This window comes from Marmota monax, unplaced genomic scaffold (genome assembly GCF_021218885.2).
Source record: "Marmota monax isolate L192 unplaced genomic scaffold, Marmota_monax_Labrador192_F-V1.1 WCK01_AAM20220418_F8-fsc00080, whole genome shotgun sequence".
Classification (NCBI taxonomy): Eukaryota; Metazoa; Chordata; class Mammalia; order Rodentia; family Sciuridae; genus Marmota; species Marmota monax.
The window spans coordinates 8,132,545-8,155,422 of record NW_026694750.1 but is presented as its reverse complement, the minus strand read 5'-3'; the positions used below and the strand labels follow the sequence as shown (position 1 = coordinate 8,155,422).

At 49.7% G+C, this 22,878-nt stretch overlaps 1 protein-coding gene across 5 annotated transcripts; it reads right to left on the bottom strand.

Moving 5' to 3' along the window:
• Positions 1–616: 616 nt before the first annotated feature.
• Positions 617–21,746, bottom strand: Cdk11b (cyclin dependent kinase 11B). 5 transcript variants are annotated; one of them, XM_058572613.1, is made up of 20 exons: positions 21,629–21,746; positions 20,758–20,804; positions 19,983–20,098; positions 18,264–18,391; positions 17,314–17,452; positions 11,294–11,430; positions 6,778–6,900; positions 6,322–6,417; positions 6,076–6,240; positions 5,761–5,826; positions 5,028–5,203; positions 4,085–4,175; positions 2,870–2,991; positions 2,649–2,754; positions 2,199–2,320; positions 2,020–2,127; positions 1,812–1,928; positions 1,423–1,571; positions 952–1,141; positions 617–870 (listed from the first exon to the last, which is right to left on the bottom strand). In XM_058572613.1, exons 2-20 carry the CDS (start codon positions 20,764–20,766, stop codon positions 778–780), a joined length of 2,253 nt encoding a protein of 750 aa, XP_058428596.1. In that variant the 5' UTR covers positions 20,767–20,804; positions 21,629–21,746; the 3' UTR covers positions 617–777. The 5 variants fall into 5 exon arrangements, with proteins under 5 accessions (XP_058428596.1, XP_046280579.1, XP_046280580.1 ...); XM_046424623.2 differs by lacking the exon at positions 20,758–20,804 and adding an exon at positions 20,877–21,000 and having other exon boundaries at positions 21,629–21,745; XM_046424624.2 differs by lacking the exon at positions 21,629–21,746 and adding an exon at positions 20,877–21,001.
• Positions 21,747–22,878: the final 1,132 nt, after the last annotated feature.

Here is a 22,878-nt window from a genome sequence, read left to right as displayed (position 1 = left end):
AACAGCCTTGCCAAGACAGCCTCAGGAACACAACGGGGCAAACTAAGGCCCAAGTGCCCACAATATCACCTGGGGTGGGTGCTGAGGACCAGTTTTGAGGGTGGTACAAGCCCAAGGCAAGTGGTGGGCATCTGCTGCTGCACAAGGCTAACACTCCTTGATTAGATCAGGAGCAGGACACCAACCCAACAGGAAGGACCAGCCCACATGGGGTCCCTTTTGATCCAGTCATCCCCAAGCCCAGGTAGCCAGAAGCCCTCCTCCTGGGTGCACCCAGGGGGCGCAGTTTGGGGCCAGCTGGCTGCAAGGCCACCCCAGAGCGCCCCTCAAGCCTAACTGCTGGATGTCAACAGGAAGGCATGTGCATGAAGCACGCTGTGGCTGAGGCTGCCCCACGCCCAGGGCTAAGGACGGGACCTAAACCTGTGGACAGGGCTGGTCTGAAAGCCTTGCTTGTCTACGCAGACAGGCCTCCAGCCCCAAGATGGACAAGCAGTGAACCCCGAGCTGCTCTAGTCCAAGCTGGCTCATGGGAAGGGGTGTCCATTCACACTGGCATCTGTAGACATGCGCCCTTCCCCACTGGGCACGTCAACACAGCTGAAAGCAGTCAGCCTTTCCTTCCACAGCAAGGAAAATGCAATTTAATTCTACAAATGTACAAATCAAAATAATATAAAAATCACCACGTGGAAGCCAAGTGAGAGGAGGCGCGCCCAGCCTGGGGTCAGCCCTGGCTGAGGTCTGGGTCCTCACCACCAGCCAGGCTGCTGAGCTTCAGAACTTGAGGCTGAAGCCAGGGCCTGCAGCCGAAGCCCCCTGGTTGGTGGTGGTGAGGTGGAAGCCCGTCTCCTTCAGGTCATCGTCCCCCTGCAAAGTGAGGTGGATACTGTGAGGGCTGTGACCCAGACAGCCCACCCCCCTGGGGACCCTGTGGGCTTTGCCCCTCACCAGCTGGCTGTAGCCCAGGCCACCCTCAGGGGGCCGGGGGCTCGTGCCCCGCTTCACCCTCTGCTGCTCGCTCTTGGCAGGCCATGTGGGGAACATCGAGGGGTCAATGGGGAGAGGGGTCTCGCGGAAATATTCGTGCTTGAGGCCATCTTCGGCATTGATCCTCCTCCCGGGAAAGTAGGTCAAGAACCTGGAAGAAACAGCTTTGGGGCACTGGGCACCATGTGGGAGGGGGTGCGGTGTGCATGGTTGCCTCAGGGCCCAGAGCCCAGCCTGTGTTGACCAGGTGGGTGCTGTGGGCAGGCAGGGGTGGGAGGCCAAGGGGGTACCTGCCACCTAGAGCCTCCAGTGTACCCTGAAGGCCTGGGTGTGCAGGATCAGGGTGTGAGTCACTAGGGCAGCTGTGGAAGGGTGTAAGCAGCTCAGGGCTGGTGCTCCTGCAGCTGCAGACCAGTCATCTCTGGGACTCACTTGTTCATGAGGTCGAAGCCCTGGTCTGAGAGCAAGGCCCCAAAGCGCTTGCGAAGGTTGTTGTAGGGATGTTCACTGAAGGTCATCTTCTTGACAGCCGGGAGGTCATTGTAGCCAGGCCAGATCTTCTCACTAGGTGTCCCCAGGTCCTGGAAGACAGGGATGCCTGAGCTGAACTGCCCTGCCCTGCCAGGAAAGATCCTGCCCACTGGCCTATGGCACTGATACCTGAGTCATGGTTCTCAGTGAGGACAGGTCACTGAGAGGCCACACTGTGGCCTCGGGACTGCAGCCCAAACCCATCCTGTACACACCCTGCTGCTGCTCCTCATGGTGCCAGTTGACCAGAAGGGCCAACATCCACAGCACGGCGTGGTCCCCATACCCACCTTAAACACCTTGTTGATCTGATCAATTTCCGACTTCCCAGGGAACAGGGGCTTCTGTGTTAGCAGCTCTCCGAAGATGCAGCCCACTGACCACATGTCAACAGCTGTGGAGTATTCCTAGGAGTCCAGAGGACACGGTTCAGGCCCCTGGGCCAGTGTCCCTGGAGTCCACCTTGAGGCAAAGGAGGGTCTCAGACCTGATACTCACCTTGGCGCCAAGCAGCAGCTCTGGGGCCCGGTACCACAGGGTCACCACGACCGGGGTGTAGGCTTTCAGGGGCGACCCATACTCCCGAGCCAGCCCAAAGTCACCCACCTGAAGAAACAGAGGGCAAGCTGTGAGGTGTGGCGGGGACAGGACCCCTGGGAGAGGCTGCCGGGGCCCACCTTGAGGATGCCGGCGTGGCTCAGCAGCAGGTTGGACGTCTTGAGGTCCCGGTGCAGGATCCAGTTGTCATGCAAATGCTTCACCCCACGCAGCAGCTGGATCATCAGGGTCTTTACCTCCCCTGGCAAGTGACAGGGTCACACTCATGGCCCACCCGCCATGAGCCCCCCAGAGGCCCAGGGCCCTCAAGGGTTATCTATGCCCTCAGTAGCAACCAGAGACTTCTGGGAGATGGTTATCTGAGAATGCTTCCAGCCCAGGGTGGCCCTTGTGCCTACTGGTCACTGCACACCACAGAGTGTCACCACGGTCACTATAAGGACACTGCTCCTGCCTTTGCTCTGACAGCCCCTTTGATGTGGCAGAGGGCAGCGTGTCTGAACTGCAGCTCAGGGCTGAGCAAGCAGGTGCCCTCCTCTGTGCCCATGGTGTCACCTGGCAGGTGTTACCTGGCAGGAACGGCTGCTTCATGGTCTCCATGAGGCTCTTGAGGTCATGCTCCACGTAGTTCATGACAATATAGATCTTGTCCATGTTGCTGCCCACCACGATCTCCTGGGGGACGAGTGTCTGTGAGTACTGGCATGTCCTCCAGCCCACCCTTGTGGCCACTGGCTCTCCCAGGCCTCCTGCCCAGAGAGGGTGTGCCAAGGATGGGGGCCAAGCTCACCCTAACAGTGACGATGTTGGGGTGCTGGGCTTTGAGGATGGTATTGATCTCCCTCAGAGATGTGATTGGGAAGCCTTCCTTTTCCTTCTCCATCTTCAACCGCTTCAGAGCCACAATTTCATCTGAAAAGAAAGCAAGCCACGGATAGACAGGCTAAGAAAACACACAAATAGGTTAAACATCTCCGGTGTGTTTAGTCAGGACTTAATTTGTTTAAGAAGCATTTGTTATTTCACAGTAGGTGCTCCTGTTCCGGCTGTGATCCCAGTTGCTTGGAAGGCTGGGGCAGGAGGATCTGAGGATCTTAGGTTCAAGTTCAAGGCCAGCCTCAGCAACTTAGCAAGATGCCATCTCAAAAAATAAAAAGGAGGGGCTGGGGTTGTGGCTCTGGGGTAGAGAGCTCGTCTCCCACGTGAGGCACTGGGTTTGATCCTCAGCACCACATATAAATAAATAAATAAACAAACAAACAAACAAATAAATAAATAAAGGTATCCTGTCCCTCTACAGCTAAATATATATTTTTAAAAAATAAATTAAGGGGCTGAGGTTATGGCTCAGTGGTAGAGCGCTTGCCTAGAATGTGTGAGGCACTGGGTTTGATTCTCAGCACCACATATAAATAAATAAAGGTCCATCAACAACTAATAGAAATATTAAAATAAATAAATAAATAAAATAAAAAGGACTAGGGATGTAATTTGGTGGTGCAGCAATTGCCTAGCATGCAAGATGACCTGAAGTAAATATCTAGGAATGCAAAATAAATAAGAGTGTGCTGCCTGCTGTCACAGCCAGCAGTGAGCCAAGTCAGGCTGACTCTGGTTTCTAGAGGCACCAAGGGGCTCAAGATAAGACCTGGTGTTTGCAAGGCACAGGGACAGGGAGAGGGTAAGATCTAATCCAAAGATCCTGGGGCCATGCAGAGATTAACCCACATTCAGCAAACATGGGCTGAAGCTATGTGGACACGGTCGAGGTCAGAGGGTATAGAACCAGTTGCCTAGGCCTCTGCTGATGTAGGCCGCTCAACACCCCTCCCTCCCAGAGAGGGCCTTCCATGGAAAGTGGTGTCTGTCACCAGGACTTCTAAGGCTGAGCCTGCACCACTGACTGGACCTCCTCAGGAGGGACCCCTGCCTGTGCTAGAATGGGCTAGGGATTGGCTACCCAGGCCCTGCTGGCCCCACTGGGGACACTTAGGACTCTCCCCACCTGTTTTCTTGTCCTTGGCTCTGTAGACCACACCATAGGTACCTTCTTCAATCCTGTTGAGACACTGGAACTCTTCCACACTCCGGCAGCCCTGGAGGGAAGCACAGAGCGAGGGCTGAGCAGCCACACTGGCCTGAGGTCTCACCCACAACCACATCACTCCGTGCACAGGGCAGGTACACAGAAGACCCCACAAACATCCTCAGGAGGCTGGTGCATGTAGATGCGTGCCTATGTGTAAGTGACCCAGGACCAGAAGTACTCCGTTCTCGTGTCTTTGGAACTACCTAGTATGTGAATGTGAAACAAGGGCAGCACCAGCCAGGGCCACCGGGCGTCTCCTACGTAAAGCACCCCTCCCGCAGATGACACCCGGGGAGAGCACAGCCCGCCTGCCATGTGCGGCTGCCCTCCTCCAAGGGGTGGGGGCCACGCTCTGCAGCACATGGCAGGCTCTCACTGGAGAAAGGACCAGGGGGCCAGCAACGGGCCTGCTGGATCCGTCAGACAGTATCTTTCCTACGATGGCACTAATGTCAGGGGCCTGTGGTGGTGCTCCAGGGCCCTGGGGGCCACCAAGCCCTCTCCTCTTCCCCAAGGCAGCCTCACTAGCTGCTGTTTCCCTGAAGAGAAGTCACCACCTTGCGTACCTGTGCTGACACACTCTCAGCATGGGCGGGTGTTGAGGAGGCCTTGGTGCCCCTCCCAACCCACCTATCCAGGGTCAAAGCAAAGGCAAAAATGAAAGCAAGCATCTCCTGGCACCCAGGACACCTGCTCAGTACTGCCAGCCACTAAGAAGGACCATGACCAGGAGTCACAGGAGGTGGGTCACCATGTGTGGCCCAGTGACCTTGCTTCATAGGACACTTGTGCTCAGACACCTGTATCTCTGGCCACCATAGCAGGGATCCAGCTCAGGCGAGGGGGCAGGGGGCCTGACCTGTAGGGCTGGCAGGTACTTGGGCAACTCCTGCTTGAGCTCAATAGGCGATAGGGCTGGGGAGTCAGGCACGTAGTCCCCTTCGGTTGGGGCGCTGCTCTGTGGGGTCCCCTCACCCACTTCTTCCTCCCCTTCTTCACTGTCCCCGGAATCTCGGTCAAATCGTGACTCTGGAACTTTAAAAGTTAAACCTAATTATGGAACAAGTAAAGAGCACCAACACTCCTCCTAATCTGGGGGGACCTGAGGGCTGGAGAGGCCACACATCCTATATCCTCCACACCAGGTGCTGCTGCAGGGCCTGTTCCCTGGACAAAGGCCCACAGGTCTGCAGTCCCAGTACACTTGGCTGAGCCGGATGTTCTGAGGACATGAGCAGGTGCTACGCAGGGTGGGCATGCCCAGAATTCATGCCCCAGAACCTCACGAGAGCGCTGCTGCCTGTTGGAGGCCACACCAGCCCTCCACTCTCAAGAGAGTGTCCACCCCTGATGACCCAGGACCTGCTGTCCAGTGCAGCTTCCTTCCCTCTTAGGATTAGACCTAGAGTGGCACTCCCCAGCCTCCTCCATCCAGCGTCCAAGTCACAGCGGGCCCTTAGAGGATGCTCCGCAATTAAAGATGCTCTTGGCTAAGTTACATCAGCACAGACTCAGAGGGCCACTGCTGTATCCTGGTGTCCTCCCTGCAGGGACAAGTGAGGACAGGGCCAGCTGCTAAGGGAGCTGCTCACCAACCAGGACGTGGTTCTCGTCTCCTCGCTCTTCCTCTTCACTCATCTCTTCATCGCTCACTTCCTCTGTAGGAGAAAAGAGCGCTGGTTGAGTGCGGGCCTGGGAACCCCCAGAAGCCCGGCCCTGACAGCTCCGAGCTCAGTGTGAGCTCCGGGCTCTTCTGGGCTCTCACTCAAGTCCCACAGAGGAAGGCAGCTCCACCCTGGAAATGCTAAGTCAGACTTCGAAGGACGCTCCTGCAGTTCCCAAACCCTCCCGTGAACACACAATGCTGTTCCGTCAACAAAGACCATAGAGACCCACCAGTTCCTCACCTGCAGACTGCTCGGAGGCCTCCTCAGAATTGCTCCCAGTCTCCTCCTCCTCCTCCTCCTCCTCTTCCTCCTCCTCCTCCTCTGACTCCTCACTGGTGCTCCCTTCCTCCTCCTCTTCCTCTTCTTCCTCCTCTTCCTCCTCCTCTGAGCCCGAACCTGATTCTGCTGCAGGAGAAAATAGCCACAAGGTGACACTTGGCCTTCCCTGGGCAGCAGCTGCAGGGCCTTGGCCAGGAGGCTCAGTACCTGAGGAGGACTCAGCTGAGCTCGTTTTCCTCTCGCTGTCACTGATGTCCTGGAGGTCAGACAGCAGGTCTCTTTCTTCCATTTTCTCTTCTTTCACTTGTGAAATAAACCAGCAAAGATGAATTTAGGGAAATGTTTTTAGGTTAGCAACATAGTACCACCCAAAATTCAGACGTTATCTCTCACACCTTCCCTCTACGTGTAAAAGTTCACCCACGTGTTTTTAACTGGGAGACAATTCCCAAAAGGACTGGCAACAAATGACTGTCTCAGTTGAGAAATGGGTCACTGATCCAGTCCCCTTGAGACACAGGGCACTGTGACAGGAAATCATGCAGCTGGGTGTTCCTTAATTTTATAAATTGTTAAGCAAATTTTTATGTTCAACCCGCCCCCCCCCCCAAAAAAAAAAAGACACCCTGTGCTGGCTCCAAGCAAGTATGAGCCCGGGCTCACCTGGCTTCCTGCCGTCTCCAAGCTCGAAGCGTTCCCTTGGTGGCCGTGACGGGCTGCGGCTCCAGTGGCTGGCCTTCCCCTTGTCACTGTGGTCTTCCCGCACTGTGCGATGGTGTGCAGAGACTGGGGCCCATAGGACAGAGGGAGAATGGGTGCTGGCAGCAGCCTGGCTGACAACACACAGCCCCCCAGGTCCCACTCCACACACCTGGACAGACACACCCAACAGCATTGGAGCCAAAAGCCAATAAACCCGGGAGAACAAGCTCTAACCTGAAGGCCACAGGATAATCCTGATAACCCAGGGGCCACACAGGAAGACATAGGACAGAATCCGTCTTATGCAATTAATGTGAAACTCTATAGAGTAGGTATGCAAATTTCAGGGGAGGCTTTGACAGCAAACCATGGTTAATTCTGGTCAATTTCAGCTCTTAGCAAAGCAGCAGCTTCTGGCTCTGGTCTCTAGGGCAAGGAGTTGCGCATGAGTTTCCAGAGCAGTTGCAGGAGGAGGATGGGTGAGAGAATCCTGCCTTCCAACACCAGAGACTGCACCCTGCTGCTGCATCTCACCACAGGAACAAGGCTGCAGCTGTTGATGCTGCATCCTCCCCTGGCTAGGGTGACCTCCAGAGGGTTCACCACCGGGAGCCCTAATCCCCACTTTTTTTTTTTTAAATCCCTTTTTGGAAGCCAGACATTTAAGGACAAGGACATTAAAGCAACTGCATATAGGAGGAAAACTGGAGTGCCCCTGTAGGCCCAGAGACAGGCACAGGCTCAGACAGGATGCTGGAAGGTGTGCCAGGCTGGTCCTCAGCACTGAGAGTACTAACAAGCTCCACAGCAACGTGGCAGTCCTGGGAGGGTCTCATTTCCAGAACTATAACAAATGTCCAGTTTCCAACAACAACCACAAAATCATAAGACATTCCAAGAAACAGGGAAAAAAAATAAACTGAGGGAAGCCATCCTGGAGACCTGAAGGCACACTGCCTGAGGACAACGTGCGGCAGCGCCTGGAGGAGGCTGGGTGCCACCCACGGGCAGAGTGCTGCCTGGCACACGTGAGGCCCCGTTTCAACCCCAGCATTAGGAAGTAAGTAAGAGAAGTCTCAAGGTAAAAGGAGGTGGCAAGAGTAGACCTGAGCCCTCAGCAGAGAACACACTGGCATCTGCATCCAAGCCCTTCCATGACACCCCAGCCCACATGCCTTAGCCCCCGGCAAGGAAACCACCTACCCTGGGACTGGGGAGGGGCAAGCTTTCACCATGCGTGGCCCTGCTGGCTGCCCAGGTGTGGCCCAAAGGTGACGGGGCGGGACAGAGCTCCCTGTGCACCAGGCCCAGGAGGAACAGGACAACAACCACTGGTCCTGGGGCTCAATCAGCCCTTGGAGGCCTTGCCCATCTGGGTGTGAACACAGCATGAGTAGGTTGTTGCTGCGACCCTTCCAACAGCACCACCTGAGAACAGGGCTCTTCAAATCGTTGTTAAAAATTGCCTTTGGGGCTGGGGATATGGCTCAGTTGGTAGAGTGCTTGTCTTACATGCACAAGACCCTGCGTTCAATCCCCAGCACCCCCCCAACACACAAAATCACCTTTGTACAAAGAAGCAAAAGTAAGACTCTGGGACAACTGTCTAAAAGAACTACAGTAAGGGCTAGGCTGGGGCTCAGGGGTGGAGCACTGGCCTAGCGCGGGTGAGGCCCTGGGTTCAATTCTCAGCACCATATAAATGAATAAATAAAACAATGGTCCATCAACAACTGAAAAAAAAAAAAAAAGAACTACAATAAAACAATGCACCAATATGGCAACGCGAGTCAAGAGAGAGGAACCCTGGGCTGGGCTGGGGCTCAGTGGTACAGCACTTGCCTAGCATGCGTGAGGCTCTGGGTTCAATCAGTACCACATGAAAATGAAAATAAGCAGAGAAAACAAAGCATTCTGTCCACCTACAACTACCAAAAAAAAAGTCAATCTTAAAAAAAACAATAAAGTAAAAAATAAAAAGGAGGGAGGAACCCTAAGAAAACTCAACTGCTCTAGAGGTCGACATGTCAATAAAGGAACAACCACGAGAGGGGTTCAAAGCAGAGCTGAGCAGGCAAGAAAGAAATCAGTGAAGCTGAGGTCAGGGCAGGGGAGAGCCAGTCTCAGGGACAGAAAGAACAACAGCTGCATGGCAGAAGGACCAGCCTACAGCCCAGGAGCCAGGGAGTGGAGAGAAAGGAGCAGAGCGAGGACCTGAAGAGGCATCGCTGAGAACGCCCCACGTGTTTCCAAAGACACACACGTTAACATTCAGGAAGCACAACAAGCTCCCAGAAGGACGAACTCGGAGGCCCACGGGCATCGTGTGGTGGCCACCCCCGTAATCCCAGTGACTTGGGAGGCTGAGATGGGAGGGTCCCAAGTCTGAGGCCAGCCTCAGCAACTTAGCAAGACACTATCTCAAAAAAAGGAAAGAAAAAGAGAAAAGAAACCCTCGCAAGGGGGTCCAGCTTGGGAGTAGAGGACTTGCCTGGCATGTACAACACACTGAGTTCCATTCCTAGCGCTGCCAAAAAAGAAGCAAGAAAACAAACAAAAACAAGAAAAACCACATAAGACAAAGCAGAATCATGAACGCAGAAAGAGAAGTGAGTGGTCACACACAGGAGGTCCTTAGATGTATGCCACCAGCAACTGAGCCACAAGGTGTCAGGCTGATGAATTCTAAGTGGTGCAAGAAAAAAAAACTACCGCCAAAAGTGCTATACTAGTTGTGTTCAAAATAATTCCTAGGAAGAGAGGGAGAGATGAACTGGACACGCAAGAGCCACAGAGGTCCACATCACTTGACGGTCCTGCAGGAAAAACGCAGTGATGGGGCTGAGGCTGTAGCTCAGCGGCAGAGCACTTGCCTAGCAGGCATGAGACACTGGGTAGATCCTGAGAGCCACATAAAAATAAACCATAAAATAAAGCCATTGTGTCCATCTAAAAAAAAAAAAAAACTCAAGGATGTCCCACAAGGAGAAGAGAGGACCATCAGAAGTAAACTCAAAGCCAAGAGCAAGAATGAAAATATAAGTAAAGCTAAATACAGGGATGAGAAGCACTGGTGTTACTATAACAATTCCAACTCCAGTTTTTTGCTTGCTACATGATTTAGTAGGCTATTTTATTTATTTTGGTACTTTACCAAGGAGCTACATTCTCCAGTCCTCTTTGTTCTGGCGGGGGTGGGGGTGGCGACAAGGGATTGAACTGAGGGACACTGGACCACTGAGCAGCGTCCCCCAGCCCTATTTTGTACTTTATTCAGAGACAGGGTCTCACTGAGTTGCTTAGTGCCTGGCTTTTGCTGAGGCTGGCTTTAAACTCACGATCCTCCTGCCTCAGCCTCCTGAGCCACTGGAATTACAGGAATGTGCCACCACACCCAGCTCCCAGCCCTTTTAAAATTATTATTTTGAAACAAGGTCTCCCTAAACTGCTGAGGCTGGCCTTGATCTTTCAATCCTCCTGCTTCATTCATCTTCCAAAGCTACTGAGCTTACATTCATAAGCTATAATGCCTGGATAAAAGTTACTAGTTTATATTTACGGACAGCCAATATACAAAAATGCAATTTTGTGACAACAACTAAAACAGGTGGGGATGAAGATTTAAGAGAACAAGGGTTTTGCATATTTCTGAATTGAAGATGGCATCAATGCAAATTGGTGTAGCACTTTAGGATGCTAAATATAATCCCCTTGGTGTAACAATAAAAACAGATATGAGTATACAGGAAAGGGAATGAGAGAGGGACTTAGACATTTCACTACAAGTTCAACAAAACACCAAAGACCACAGTAGTGCAGGACATAAGGGACAAAAAGGCAACAAAGCCCAGAGAAAGCAAATAGGAAAAGGACACACGCTAGTTCCTGCCACCAGCTGATCTTCAAGGGAGTAAATTCTGGCACAAGGGAACCGGGCGTGGACGACGCGGCTGTGAGCCACAGTCAGCCGGGCCACAAAGCCCTGGGCGCCCCGCAGAGCAGAACAGCGGAACCTGGTGTGCAACGGCATCCCTCAGTCTCCCCAGAGGAAACGGTTCTGGACACGGGTGGAGGGGAAGCCACGTAAACATCCTTAAAAACGGTCACGATGGCAAGCATGGGTTTTGACGTGTAAAACTAGAAAAATAGGGCAAAGACAGCACAGGAGCAAGAGCCTAAGCACAGCCGGCAGTGGGCACTGGACAGCAGCGCCTCGGCCCTAGAGCCTCCACCGCAGGGCCCCTGGGCCTGCTTTCCCTTCAGCCTGTCCTGCCTCTCAGCCGGCCCAGGCCAACCCCTGGGGCACAGCCCAGGGCAGGGTCAGTCTGCAGAGTCCCCCTAACCCGTGGCACTGCTGGTCACCCTCCGGGGAGCAGCCCGGGAGGCCTGCGGAGCAGGGGCAGTCCCTCCGCTTACCTTCCCTCCGCCCTCCCTCCCTCCGCCCACCTTCCCTCCCTCCCTCCCTCCCTCCACCCACCTTCCCTCCGGGCCTCCCGCTCCTTGCGCCGCTCCTCGGCCCTGCGCTCCCGCTCCTTCTGCTCGCGCTGCTCCTTCTGCTGCTCCCTCAGCTTGCGCTCCCGCTCCCTCTTCCTCTCCAGCTGCTCCAGGCGGTCCCTGCGGAAGGAGGCGCCAGGCCTTCAGTCCAGCTGAACCGAGAACCCGGCTCTGCGCACTGTCACTGCGCAGAGGGCCAAAGAGTTAAGACGTAAGTGCACACGTTCCCGAGTGCCACTTCTGAGGGCACACACCAGGACAAAACGAAGTACTTGCAAAACAAGACAGATACTTGTCAGAAATCAAAAACCCTGGTGCTAGTGTCTTCCTGCAGCTCTATTACGACAGCAAGCGTCTCACCTGACATGCAGGTAGTATCAGTGACTAGAGAATGTGTTCCTGCAACATCAAACGACCAGATGTCTAGAATTGCTCTGAAGTTAATTTTTGTGTTCCCAGAGTTCAAGTGCAACCCAAATAGCTAATCCATGTTTTTAAGTATCATCAAACACACAGACAAATGGTCATGTGGAAGTTGGTGAGATCTGAATAGACTGGTGGGTCAGGTCACAGCCCTGCACCCATAGCCATCTATGTAATAAGTCTTGGCTGGAGGAAGCTTGTCAGTTTCAGAATTGTAAAGTCTGATGTTTATTTTTGCTGTAATGGGGATTACACCAAGGGTCTTGGACATGCTAGACAAGCACTAAACTGTATCTCTAGATCTTTCCTAAAACTTTTGAGACAGGTTCTCACTAAATTGCCAGGAGTGGTCTCAAACTTGTAATCCTCCTGTCTCAGCCTCTGCAGTAACTGGAATTCCAGGCATAGGCCTCATTAATTTCATAGTGGTTGCTTTAGGGACTGCAATACACTTCACATCAGATTAATGCTAATTCCCACTGAAATATAGCGACTGTTATGACACAGCTCTCTCCCTTCCTGCCTGCTCTGTGTGATATCACGCACAGCGTTAGGTACAGCACAGTGCTCCAGAACTACTGCTTCACAGATCTTTCATCTTGGAGAATCAGCACTGAGAAGAGCTGGATTTAGTTTTTTTTTTTTTTTAAGCAGATTTTGAGGTTTATTAAAATAAAGTATTAGCAAACAATATGCAAAAACAAATTTAAGAATTATGGCTTTGAAAAGCACAATGTAGTAAAACTTAATACATTTTTATAAGTATCAAAGGATAGCAGAATTGGAGCGTCATGCTAATTTCATTTTCTACAACATGAATAGAAGCAAAACAAGAACAAATACGCAGCAGTCGAGGCTGGGGATAGAGCTCAGTTGGTAGAGTGCTTGCCTGGCATGCACAAGGCCCTGGGTTCAATCCCCAGCACCAGGAGAAAAAAAAAAAAAAAAAAAAGCAGTCCCACAGTGCAGCCATTGGTTTGGTCTTTATCATCTACGTATGAAATATCTTTTTAAAGAGAGTGTAGATAGGCACATACGTGCAGTTTCAATGATCTGAGCTGAATTTAAAATAAGTGAATTTCAAATTGGAATTTTAACCCAGGTTAAAAAAACCTCTAGTACAACCATCATTATCATTTGTGTGTTCCTCTAGTAAAACCAAAGCAACATCATTTCCAGTAATATCATAGAGGAAAATCTGACCCTATAAGATTCTTCTTTTTCAAAACACTTGGATTCTTTGGCTTAACTGGTGTTTTCTTATAGCTAACACCAGTTAGTTTTAAGAAAGGCACTACTTTTTGTTTGTTTGTACTGGGGATTGAACCCAGGGGCATTTAACCACTGAGCCACATCCTCAGCCTTTTTCATGTTTTATTTTGAGACAGGGTCTTGCTAAATTGCTCAAGGCCCAGGTAAATTGTTGAGGCTGGCCTCGAACTTGTAATCCCCGCCCTGCCTCAGCCTCCCTAGTTGCTGGGATTAGAGGTGTGCACCACCGCACCTGGCTTACACTCCTGTTCACCTTTACATCGCCGGCTCCAGCACTTCCCTCTCATTCCTGTGGACTCGAGCTACCACCTGATGTCACTTCAATCAGTAGGAAGGTCTCCTTTTGCATTTCTTCCAAGGCAGGCTTGCTAACAATAGATTCCATCAGCCTTTAGATTTGTTTTGAGATGTCTTTATTATTCTTCACTTTAAAATGCAAAGAAGCCGTTTCAGGTACAATATCTGGTTTTCCTTGGCAGTCTTGGAAGATGATATTCTTTATTCTCCACCTCGGCTGGTTCTCAAGCTTCCCACCCTCATGCCACATTTTTTTTTCCTTTGGAGGGGGGCGTACCAGGGATTGAACTCAGGGACACTTAACCACTACCACTGAGCCACACACCCCCAGCCCTTTTTTGTATTTTATTTAAAGACTGGGTCTCACTGAGTTGCTTAGTGCCTTGCTGTTGCTGAGGCTGGCTTTGAACTCACAATCCTCCTGCCTTAGCCTCCCAAGTTGCTGGGATTACAGGTGTGTGCCACCATGACTTGCTCCTCCTGCCACCTTTCATGTCCCCTCTGGCTCTTACCAGCTGGCTTTGAGCGACTCTGTTTACCCTACCTGAGCTCACTGAGCTACTCAGACGAGGTTTTTTTAATTTTTTTTTTTAGTTGTTGATAGACTTTTATTTTTATATGCAGTGCTGAGAATTGAACCCAGTGCCTCACAAATGCTAGGCAAGTGCACTACTGCTGAGCCCCAGCCCCAGATAAATAAATAAATAAATAAATAAATAAATAAATATATATATATATATATATATATATATTTTTTTTTTTTTGTAAAGAGACTCCTTTACTTTTTTAAAAAAATAGGCCTTTAGTTTGTTCATATATTTATATGTGATACTGAGAAACAAACCCAGTACCTCACACATGCCAGGCAAGCTCTCTACCACTGAGCCACAACCCCAGCTCCAGATCAATGGTTTTTGTTATCAAATTTGGGATGTTTTCAACCACTATTTAGAAAAACATCTTTCTGCCTTTCTTCTCTTCTGAAAATCCCAATGCACTGTGAGGGCACAATGGATGTTGTCCCACTTACACAGAAGCTCTTGACAATTTTTCTTTTCCTTACATTTTTTTTTTCTTCTGGTATGTATGTGGATTGAACCCAGGGGTGCGTTACCACTAAGCTACTTTTTATCTAGAGATAAAAAGTAGCTTATCTAGCCCTTTTTATCTAGAGACAGAGTCTAGCTAAGTTGGTGAGGCTGGCTGGGTACTTGTGATCTTCCTGCCTTAGTCTCTGAGTTGGGATTACAAGTGTGTGCCACTGCAGCTGGCCCCTCCTTGTTCTTCAGAGTAGATGACTTCTTCTTCTTCTTTTTTAATGGGCCTTTATTTATTGATATGCGGTGCTGAGAATGGAGCCCAGTACCTCACATATGCCAGGCAAGTGCTCTACCACTGAGCCACAACCCCAGCTTCAGGAGTAGATGACTCCTACTGCTCACTCAGCTCCTATTTCCACACTGTTGCCAAATCTAACAGCTGGAATACTCAGCACTGGCTCTTCTCTTTCTTGACCTGGGCCAGACTTTCTTACTTCTCTGTAGATCTCAAATTTATTTTGTTTAAAATTGGACATTTTAGATAATGAAGTATATCAACTCTTGAGTTCTGCTATAATTTCTGTAGTATCTCTCTGATCCAAGTCTCAGGAATCTGATGCTGGCAAGCACTGGATACCAACACCTCATGCCGGCAAGGCCTCCTCACTGAGGGGTCCAGGTGCATTTGCTTCTTGAGCCTTCCTGTGGTGCTTCTCCAGGACTAGCCAGTGCATGGTAGCTCAAGCATCATGAAGTGCATGTTGCACATCCCCAGAACTACCTCACACCAGCAGATGGTGCTGAGTTTCACCTACTTCTAGTAAATCTAAACAGGTAGGGAGGGTGCCATCCAGCATTGTGCATGGAATGATCCCTCCCACACACTGTGGCCTGTGATGTACTGCCCAGCAGAACCTCTACTGATCAAGGTCAGGGAGGTGACATCAGAGGGAGAAGCTTCTGGGTTAGAGGGCCAATTTCTATTGTTTTCAACCACTTTTATTAGCTTTCCAAGTATGTGTACTTTTCAGATTATCTTCTGGTTAATTTCCAAAGCACAAATGCGGGTTTTAATGAATTTTGTCCACCTTAAGGTGTGTTTTGGGAGAAGACTGGCAGATCACGTTCATTCCACACCAGAAATCTGCCAACACATGCCCTCTGTTCTCTTTCCTGCTTTGCCTTCCAGTAAATCTAAACAAAAGCTCAAAGCCCTATCCCCCAAACTCGACTCCCATTCTAATCCTGCCTCACTGGACAAGCCACACTTGATACTCAGTACTCGGTGGGATGAGCACGGACACCTACACACTGCTGGAGACTTGCATACCCCCACTGGGCTCAGACTGCTGTTGCTGGGCCACATGTCTCCCACCTTGCTCTGCACTAAGAGCAACTAACACTTTTCTCATACACTTTCTTTACTCACTGTTCAGTGCTGCCTGCTGAGAATGGGCAATACCTCTGCCTTCCAATTCAGACACCACCCTCCCATGCAGCAGGCCAGCTCTGAAGCTTTTCCTGGACATGAATTCAATGCACAGGAAGTGGACCCAGCACTCAACCTTGACTGGGCCAAAGAGAAGAGACCCAGGCTGAAGCCACCTGTTCCTGGGAGTCCAAGCTGTCCCGGTGGCAACTAAGAGTAATGTGACATCCCAGCTCCCGGACTATCCAGAGGCCCTGGTATCTGCTTTTATTATCCTGTCCCCATTTGTCTGAAAGAATTATAGTCTATTTTTTTGGCGGGGGCGGGGGGGGGGGGAGCGGGGGACCAGGGATTGAACTCAGGGGCACTTGACCACTAAGCCACATATCCAGCCCTGTTTTGTATTTTATTTAGAGACAGGATTTCACTGAGTTGCTTAATGCCTTGCCATTGCTGAGGCTGGCTTTGAACTCACAATTCTCCTGTCTTAGCCTCCCAAGCTGTTGGGATTACATCTAGCTTGTAGTCTACTTTTAATGTGACCCAAAGGACCCTAAGTGATCTATTTTCTGAGGTCAGACCACCCAGAACAGTCTGGTACTGAGCAGGTGCTTAGGAAACACCTGTTGAATAAATAAACCATGCCACCATGAGACTTCTCTGGAGCACTGTCCTGGGAGGGTTCATAGACATGGGCTCAGCTGACTTAAGTTGTGGTTGGACACACCACCTTTATTTATTTATTTATTTTCTTGTGCTGCTGAGGATCGAACCCAGGGCTTTGCACATGCTAGGTGAGTGATCTAGTGCTGAGCCACAACCCCAGCCCCTGACTTTCTCTTTACCCTTTTTTTTTTAGTTGTAGGTATCTTTATTTTGTTTATTTATTTTTTTTATGTGGTGATGAGTATCAAACCCAGTGTCTTCAACAAGCTAGGCAAGCATGCTTCCAATGAGCCACAACCCCAGCCCCGCTTTATCCCACTCTTTACCACAACCTGAATCAAGGTACCTTTACCTACCCCTAAAAACACGCAGACTTCATATTCCTCCCTGTGGGAAAGTGACTCATGTCATGATGTGAAAGGGGCATTCTCCAGGAGCAACTCCTTGCTGCACAACCCTTTTCACCTCCAGGGACTCACACATGGCCTAACCCTTACCTCCGTGTGCCTGAATTCCCACCTGTGACCTCCAGCATTGCCCTGCAGTTTTCCTTCTCCTGCCACCATCACTCCAAACCAAGTCTCTCAGGGAGTTACAACTATGACTGGCTAATGATGACTTCCATGCCAGCCTTGAGTGGAAGGCTACTCAGAGTTCTGGGGCCTTGGTCAGCTTCTCTGTCAATTCAGACACACCTGCCTCACTTCCTGCAGGACATTCCTCCAGGTGACCACCACCCAACATCTGCCATGCTGCACCCACTGTCCATATACTGCTCTACGCTAATCATGCTCAGGTATGGAATGCTCCGCTGCCCCTGCAGGACCCTGACCATCATGGCCCTGGATGAAGGCTCCTGAATGGAGCAGGCCTCACCTCTCTCTCCTGGAATGCTCGCGTGCCAGCTCCCTCCGCTTCTGTCTCTCCCATTCCCGGCGAGCTTTATCCTGTTCTTCTCGATGGCGTTTCCGACGCTCGTGTTCTCTTTCCTTTTCTTTCACTCTAGCATGCTTCCCTGAGAGGAAATGATAGGTGTCATGAAAAAACAGCTTAGTTTACCAAAACATAACTTTGATGAGCCAAATGTAGTAGTGCACACCTATAATCTCAGCAGCTGTGGAGGATGAGGCAGGGGATTGCAAGTTTGAGGCCAGCTGGGGCAGCTTAGTGAGACTCGTCTCCCCCAAAATAAATAAAAAGGGTCAGGGATATAACTCAGCACCCCTGGGTTCAATCCCCATGCCAAAATAAATAAATAAATAAAAGCAATACATAAACTACAAAGTTTTGTTCCTTTATTTGACAGACTTCTATATTATAAAACTAAATTAATTAACCAACTGCATTTATAATAATGAAATTTTAAAAAGGCCCTCTGTTCCTAGTGCCCCTTAGTACCCCTTGATACTGGCATGAGATTAAACCTCTAAACAAGCCAAATCTGTTACTTGGATTTGACCAAACACCCATTCTTTTTTTTTTTTTTTAAGTTATTAATGGACCTTTATTTATTTTTTTGTTTGTGTGTGGTGCTCAGAATAGAACCCAGGGCCTCACACATGCTAGGCAAGCGCTCTACCACTGGGCCCCAGCCCAGCCCCACAACCATTCTTTTTTATGTGTGTATTTTTCTCCAATTATTGGATTGACTATTTTCCATATAAATAAATTTAAAAATAATGTAATGAGAGAGAAAAAACACCAGAAGGAAAATGAAATGGTTATTCTAAAGGAGTTTACTTTTTTATTAAACTTCTACTCCCTTTGCTATAGTGTGGAGAAGGCAGATCATGAAAAAAGGAGAAAAACACAAAGACTACTGGTACCCCCTTCTGCTGAATGGCTGCGATGCCTGCGTTTCTCTTTTCTCTTTTCGTCTTTCCTGTGATGAGCCTTTTCTTTCCGAGACATCTGCTGGGGTGGTTTGATAGCCAGAGAATCATCTTCCTCTCCTCTGAAATAAGATACAAGACACCACATCATGCTGCAAAGCCTAGAGAGAACCAGGATACTACAGTTTCTCCAACTTAGAAAAAAATTCAAGATTCACAACAGAATAAAGCTGCATTTGATCAATCATTTAAAAAGATACAGTAGGGGCTTGGGTTGTGGTTCAGTGGTAGAGCACTTGCCAAGCATGTGTGAGGCACTGGGTTTGATCTTCAGCACCATATAAGTGAAGTTATTTAAAAAAATGTATCGGGCTGGGGATGTGGCTCAAGCGGTAGCGCGCTCTCCTGGCATGCGTGCGGCCCGGGTTCGATCCTGAGCACCACATACAAACAAAGATGTTGTGTCCGCCGAGAACTAAAAAATAAATATTAAAAAATTCTCTCTCTCTCTCTAAAAATAAAATAAAATAAAAAAAATAAAAATAAAAAAAATGTATCAAGGGGCTGGGGATGTGGCTCAAGCGGTAGTGCGCTCGCCTGGCATGCATGCGGCCCGGGTTCAATCCTCAGCACCACATACAATCAAAGATGTTGTGTCCGCTGAAAACTAAAAAATAAATATTAAAAAATAAATAAATAAATAAATAAAATAAAATAAAAAAATGTATCAAGGGCTGGGTATATAGCTCAGTTGGTGGAATGCTTGCCTTGCATGCACAAGGCCCTGGGTTCAATCCCTAGCAACATACACACACACAGACACACACACATGATCAAGCTGGGCACGGTGGCACACATCTGTAATCCCAGTGGCTCTGGAGGCTACGGCAGGAGAATTGCAAGTTCAAAGCCAGCCTCAGAATAAAGCAAGGTGCTAAGCAACTCAGTGAGACTCCTGTGTATAAATAAAATACAAAATAGGATTGGGGATGTGGCTCAATGGTGGAGTGTCCCTGAGTTCAATCTCTGGTTATCTGCACCCCCCCCCCAAAAGTATCAAATTACACACTTAAATCTTTGTAGTTCATTTTGTCATTTATAGCTCAGTAAGGCTGTTAAAAAGGGCTTAAATGTTATCAACCTTAAAGATCTCAACAATTCTTTTTTTTAAAAATATGTATATTTATTTATTTTTTTTTAGGTGTAGATGGACACAACAAAATGCCTTTATTTTTATGTGGTGCTGAGGATCGAAACCGGGTCCCACCCGTGCCAGGCGAGGGCTCTACCACTGAGCCACAATCCCAGCCCTCAAAAATTCTTTAAAAAAAAGATCCACACAAACCCACAAAAACAAAAACAAAAAAAGAAAACACTCACTTAATGGGCTAAACATTTCTGACTGTGGCCCTCTCAGCATTCTACTTTAGATACATATAGAATCTTAAACTTTCAACAACATGCAAATATCTAATTGTATGATCTAAGTGGTGCTGGCCTAACTGAAGAATTATCACTGAGAAAGGAATACATGCTCATTCAGTCTTTGTGTAAGAGAGAAAATAGGGATAATGGACTCCATCTAGCCTCAACTGTGAGGTGTATCTGAAGTCACAACGCTTTTCAAGTAACAGTGAGGACAGTCAAGACCTCGTTCATGTAGAGTGCTCCCCAGTCTGCTCACTCTTGCTCCTAATGACTTTGCATTCTCACCTGTCTTCCATAGAATCCTCACGTCGGTATGGTGAGTTCCTGATTGTAATCTCCATGCGGTGATCTCTCAGCTCCCCCTCCTCAAGGGAATCCCTTTTGGAATCCCGGTCATCAGACTAAGAAACAAAGAGAAAATTAGTCACTTTCTTATAAATGTATTTTTAATGATAACCAAACTTTGTCAACATACCAAAGGAAGCTTTCACGCATACTTTGAAAGGATAAATATTACACAATATAAAAAGTAATTCAAATCCCATGGCATTAAAATTACAACTCTCTGTAACCCAAAACCTGGGATAGAAAATTTAAAACCAGCATACATGACAAAAGATACTAGACTCTGTTAGTTGCTGAGGCTTAAGCCACATTTTGTACACCAAATACTTCTGATACTTCATATAATACTTATATACATACTTTGAAATAATCTGTTCCTGATCTTATCAGAAGAGGTTCCTAATGCCAATGCCTCTTATCCAATTACTAAAAATCTTTTGATATGTTATGCAAATCAAGAAAAATACGAAACATTCATATTAATTTTAAGGCAAGTTCCCACTATATTAAAAATACTTGGAAATGGTACTATGAATACGCTAATAATGAAATGAGAAAAGTTAGTCTGTTCACACTAATGATTCTAGGTTCAGAACATTTTATTCTCCACGTAGACATTCTTATCTAGACACAGCTTCAGTGTTATCAATCTGCCTTCAATGTAAACTGAGCATGTGAATGTTTTTGTTAATTTTTAGAATAGATTTGGGCTCACCTGTGACATTTGGAAGTACAAAAGAACTTCACCGAAGAAGCGTTGTTCTAATGGAAAAATGAGGGCAAAGAAATTAAATCTCCTTTAAGAAAATCACTTACTTAAAAAACATAGCTTACATTTTTTAAGCGTTTTATCTCTGCTTTCTCCTCTTGTTCCTTCCTTCGTTTCTTTTCCTGGAGAATTTCATCTAAAGTTTTCACTTTCCAAGAGTCCTTTTCATCACCCATTTGAGTTAAAACGCTGCAAAAAGAAACATAATTCAAGCGACCTCGGGACACAGCAAACTATGGTTTGATGCTCTGCTGCTTCTGAACCCTCAGCCTAGTCACTTTTGAGTTTTCAGCATAAGTCCTCGTGAGGAGGGCTCTGAAAAGTGACTGTTGGCCTCTCGTCTCTTCTCGCTCCTCCGAGGTCTTGGGCAACAGTGCACTCGGCTTTCCCACCGATGGGAACAACACCTACCGAAAGGGATCGCGCGAGGATTACAGGAGATCATCCAGCTAAAAGCTCTTGGCTCAGTGCCTGGCACTCATCAAGCGCTGCCCTTGGTGTCAAAAGAATGTGTCAGAAAGACCACTGGGCTAGATGATGGCACTGGCCGCTGGACAGCTGCACCCTCCGTCACAGGGCACCGAGGGGCCGGGGGAGGCAGGTGTTCGGAGAAGGACCGCACGGCTCAGGAGAGCGCCGGGGCCCGCCACCCCGTCCGCCCGAAGCTCGGAGCGGGACGCGACTGGACAGCGGAGCGGGAAGGTCGACCGCCGCCGAACCCATGCCCCCTACAGCCCCGAGGGCCGCTCGCTCGCGAGACCTCGGGGCCGCCGGCCGCCCCGCGCTCCCATGCCCGGGCCGCCCCGCCGCCACTCACCCCAGCGCCACCGCCGCCGCCACCGCCGCCGCCGCCGCCGCCGCCGGTCCCCGAGCCTGAGAAGAAACAGCGGCCGGCGCGCGCCAGGAGCGTCGTCACTTCCTGCTTTGGCGCCCGATGATGACGCACGAGAGTAGGGGCTGGGGAATTCCGACCCAGGACTCGGAGAGGAAACAGCTCCTGTCAGGCGTCAGGAGTGTCGCCACTTCCTGTGTCGGCGCATGCTGATGACGCACGGGGCAAGGCAACTTCCGGTCTAGGACTAGAGGCGAGGAAGTCCTCGCGTGCTGTGGCTCTGAGCGTCACGGGCTGGTGACGCAGGCGTCGTGGCGCCGTCCTGGGCGAGTCCTGCCCCGAGAGCGACACTGGTTTGGGTCTATCTCTTTGAGGCCGATAGGTGGACGGAGGCGACCGCACCCTTCGTGCGGCGCCACCGCCGGGCTTGTCTGCTCGAGTGGCGGCCGGGTTCGGCGACGCGCTGAGCGCTCTGTTGCGGAAGAGCTGCGTCCTCCCGCGGTTCCCGGGGGCCCGGGTCCGCTCGGCGCTCCCGCCCAGGGCCCGCGACGGACCACCGCGCCGCGCTGGTGCTAAGGCCACGCCACGCAGCGGAAACCTTCCTAGCCTGGGGAACGAGCGTCGGGGCTCTGGCTGCAGGAAGCCCCGCTCCAGCCTGTCCACGCGAGCAAATTTGGGATGATCAGACATTTTTCTGTCGTAACAACTTCTCTGCTCAGGGGTCCAGTCATTCGATTCACTCCCATTTTGGAATCGCAAATAAAACCAGTTAAGAACTTTTGTTGTAATTTGGCGGGGAGAGTCAGTGCTCCAGAACCTCGCACATGCTCGACAGGCGCTCTACCAGCTACATGCCCAGTCCTTTTTGTTATTTCGAGACAGGATCTTGCTAATTACTCAGCCTGGCAGGAATTTGTGATCCTCCTGCTTCATTTCCCGCCTTGGATGACACGTCTGCTCCATGGGCACCTGGCTGATTTTGTTTTGTTGTTTGGTACCAGAGATTGAGCCCACAGGTGCTTAATCACTGAGCCGCATCCCACTTTTTAAAATTTATTTTGAAACATGGTCTTTCAAAGTTGCTTAAGACCTGAGAAAGGTCTTGCTAAGTTGCTAAGGTGATCCTCACCTCAGCCACCTGAGCTGCTGGGACTACAGGCGTTCAGTCACTGTTCCTGGCTCATAATTTTGTTTGTTTTAATAATTTCATTTTTTTGAGAGAATTTTTTTAATAT

Bases quoted from the DNA above. Each gene is read 5' to 3' on its own strand.
- Cdk11b (XM_046424623.2), bottom strand. From the start codon at position 20,987: ATGGGTGATGAAAAGGACTCTTGGAAAGTGAAAACTTTAGATGAAATT. The intron at 11,431-17,313 runs GTGAGGCCTGCT...CTCCTTCCGCAG, and splicing joins GAGCATTCCAGGAGAGAGAG to GGACCGCCTGGAGCAGCTGG. The intron at 5,204-5,760 runs GTGAGCAGCTCC...TAACTTTTAAAG, and splicing joins CGAGAACCACGTCCTGGTTG to TTCCAGAGTCACGATTTGAC.